This window comes from Myotis brandtii, unplaced genomic scaffold (genome assembly GCF_000412655.1).
Source record: "Myotis brandtii unplaced genomic scaffold, ASM41265v1 scaffold424, whole genome shotgun sequence".
Classification (NCBI taxonomy): Eukaryota; Metazoa; Chordata; class Mammalia; order Chiroptera; family Vespertilionidae; genus Myotis; species Myotis brandtii.
Genome location: NW_005366245.1, coordinates 478,458 through 480,471, shown reverse-complemented (window position 1 = coordinate 480,471; position 2,014 = coordinate 478,458). Strand labels below are relative to the sequence as shown.

General features: G+C 62.0%; 1 protein-coding gene across 1 annotated transcript; it reads left to right on the top strand.

Annotated features, from left to right (window-relative positions):
• Window positions 1-330: 330 nt before the first annotated feature.
• Window positions 331-1,999, top strand: LOC102259616 (glucose-6-phosphate 1-dehydrogenase). The gene is made up of 2 exons (XM_005874087.2): window positions 331-360; window positions 406-1,999. The coding sequence occupies exon 2, from the start codon at window positions 414-416 to the stop codon at window positions 1,959-1,961; it is 1,548 nt and encodes a 515-aa protein (XP_005874149.1). The 5' UTR covers window positions 331-360; window positions 406-413; the 3' UTR covers window positions 1,962-1,999.
• The last annotated feature ends 15 nt before the right edge of the window (window positions 2,000-2,014 follow it).

Below are 2,014 nucleotides of genomic sequence, written 5' to 3'. Positions count from 1 at the left end.
TCCGTTCCCTAGTGACGTGTACCACCCGCTGCTTTCCCAGCCGCGTCAAGCCCACTCTCCCCCAGTCTCTCCAGCGGCCGCCCCGCCCCTGCAAGGGGAGGAGCCACGACGAAGCGATTTAATAGGGCTGGTTGGATCCCAGCCCGCGACCTGTCTGGACCAGGAGGCGGAGCCATCCGTAAACGTGGGTCCAGGAGGCGTGGCCACGCGGCTGGCGGATGTGGAGCCCTCCGCGAGGGCGCAGGGCGACCGGGGTCGGAGGAGAAAGCCGGTTGCAGGGGCCGGGCCGGGCCGGGCCGAGCCTGTGCTGGATGAGTGAGCGAACCTCGCGGAGCTGCGCCCGCACCTGCTAGGCATCAGGTACGCGGAACAGCAGCCTGACTTGCGGCTCAAGAACCGGCGCAGAGAGCATCATGGCAGAGCAGGTGGACCTGAGCCGGACCCAGGTGTGCGGGATCCTGCGGGAAGAGCTGTATCGGGGTGATGCCTTCCATCAGTCCGAAACGCATATCTTCATCATCATGGGGGCATCGGGTGACCTGGCCAAGAAGAAGATCTACCCCACCATCTGGTGGCTGCTCCGGGATGGCCTTCTGCCCGAAAACACCTTCATCGTGGGCTATGCCCGCTCTCGCCTCACGGTGGCTGACATTCGTCAGCAGAGCGAGCCCTTCTTCAAAGCCACCCCCGAGGAGAAGGCCAAGCTGGAGGAGTTCTTTGCCCGCAACTCCTACGTGTCTGGCCAGTACGATCAAGCGGCCTCCTATGAGCACCTCAATGACCACATAAACGCCCTCTGCCAGGGGTCCCAGGCCAACCGCCTCTTCTACCTGGCCTTGCCCCCCACTGTCTACGAGGCCGTCACCAAGAACATCAGAGAGACCTGCATGAGCCAGACGGGCTGGAACCGCATCATTGTAGAGAAGCCCTTCGGGAAGGACCTGCAGAGCTCCGACCGCCTGTCCAACCACATCTCCTCCCTGTTCTGTGAGGACCAGATCTACCGCATCGACCACTACCTGGGCAAGGAGATGGTCCAGAACCTGATGGTGCTGAGGTTTGCCAACAAGATCTTTGGCCCCATCTGGAACCGGGACAATGTCGCCTGCGTCATCCTCACCTTCAAGGAGCCCTTTGGTATTGAGGGCCGCGGGGGCTACTTCGATGAATTTGGGATCATCCGGGACGTGATGCAGAACCACCTGCTGCAGATGCTGTGTCTGGTGGCCATGGAGAAGCCGGCCTCCACGGACTCGGACGACGTCCGCAATGAGAAGGTCAAGGTGTTGAAATGCATCTCAGAGGCGCAGTTGAAAAATGTGGTGTTGGGCCAGTACGTGGGCAATCCCAAGGGGGAGGGCGAGGCCACCAAAGGGTACCTGGACGACCCCACGGTACCCCGGGGATCCACCACTGCCACCTTCGCAGCTGTTGTCCTCTATGTGGAAAACGAGAGGTGGGATGGGGTGCCCTTCATCCTGCGCTGCGGCAAAGCCCTGAACGAGCGCAAGGCCGAGGTGCGCCTGCAGTTCCGCGACGTGGCCGGCGACATCTTCCAGCACCAGTGCAAGCGCAACGAGCTGGTGATCCGTGTGCAGCCCAACGAGGCCGTGTACACCAAGATGATGACCAAGAAGCCCGGCATGTTCTTCAACCCCGAGGAGTCCGAGCTGGACCTCACCTACGGCAACAGATACAAGAACGTGAAGCTCCCCGATGCCTATGAGCGCCTCATCCTGGACGTGTTCTGTGGGAACCAGATGCATTTTGTGCGCAGCGACGAGCTCCGGCAGGCCTGGCGGGTCTTCACGCCGCTGCTGCACCAGATCGAGCACGAGAAGCCGCAGCCCATCCCCTACGTTTACGGCAGCCGAGGTCCAGCGGAAGCAGATGAGCTGATGAAGAGAGTGGGCTTCCAGTATGGGGGCACTTACAAGTGGGTGACACCCCACAAGCTCTGAGCCCTGGGCCCCTCCCCACCCCCTGTTGGTTTCTGCCCTTCCCACCCCCCACC

Coding starts and splice junctions, on each gene's coding strand:
- LOC102259616 (XM_005874087.2), top strand. CDS start 414: ATGGCAGAGCAGGTGGACCTGAGCCGGACCCAGGTGTGCGGGATCCTG.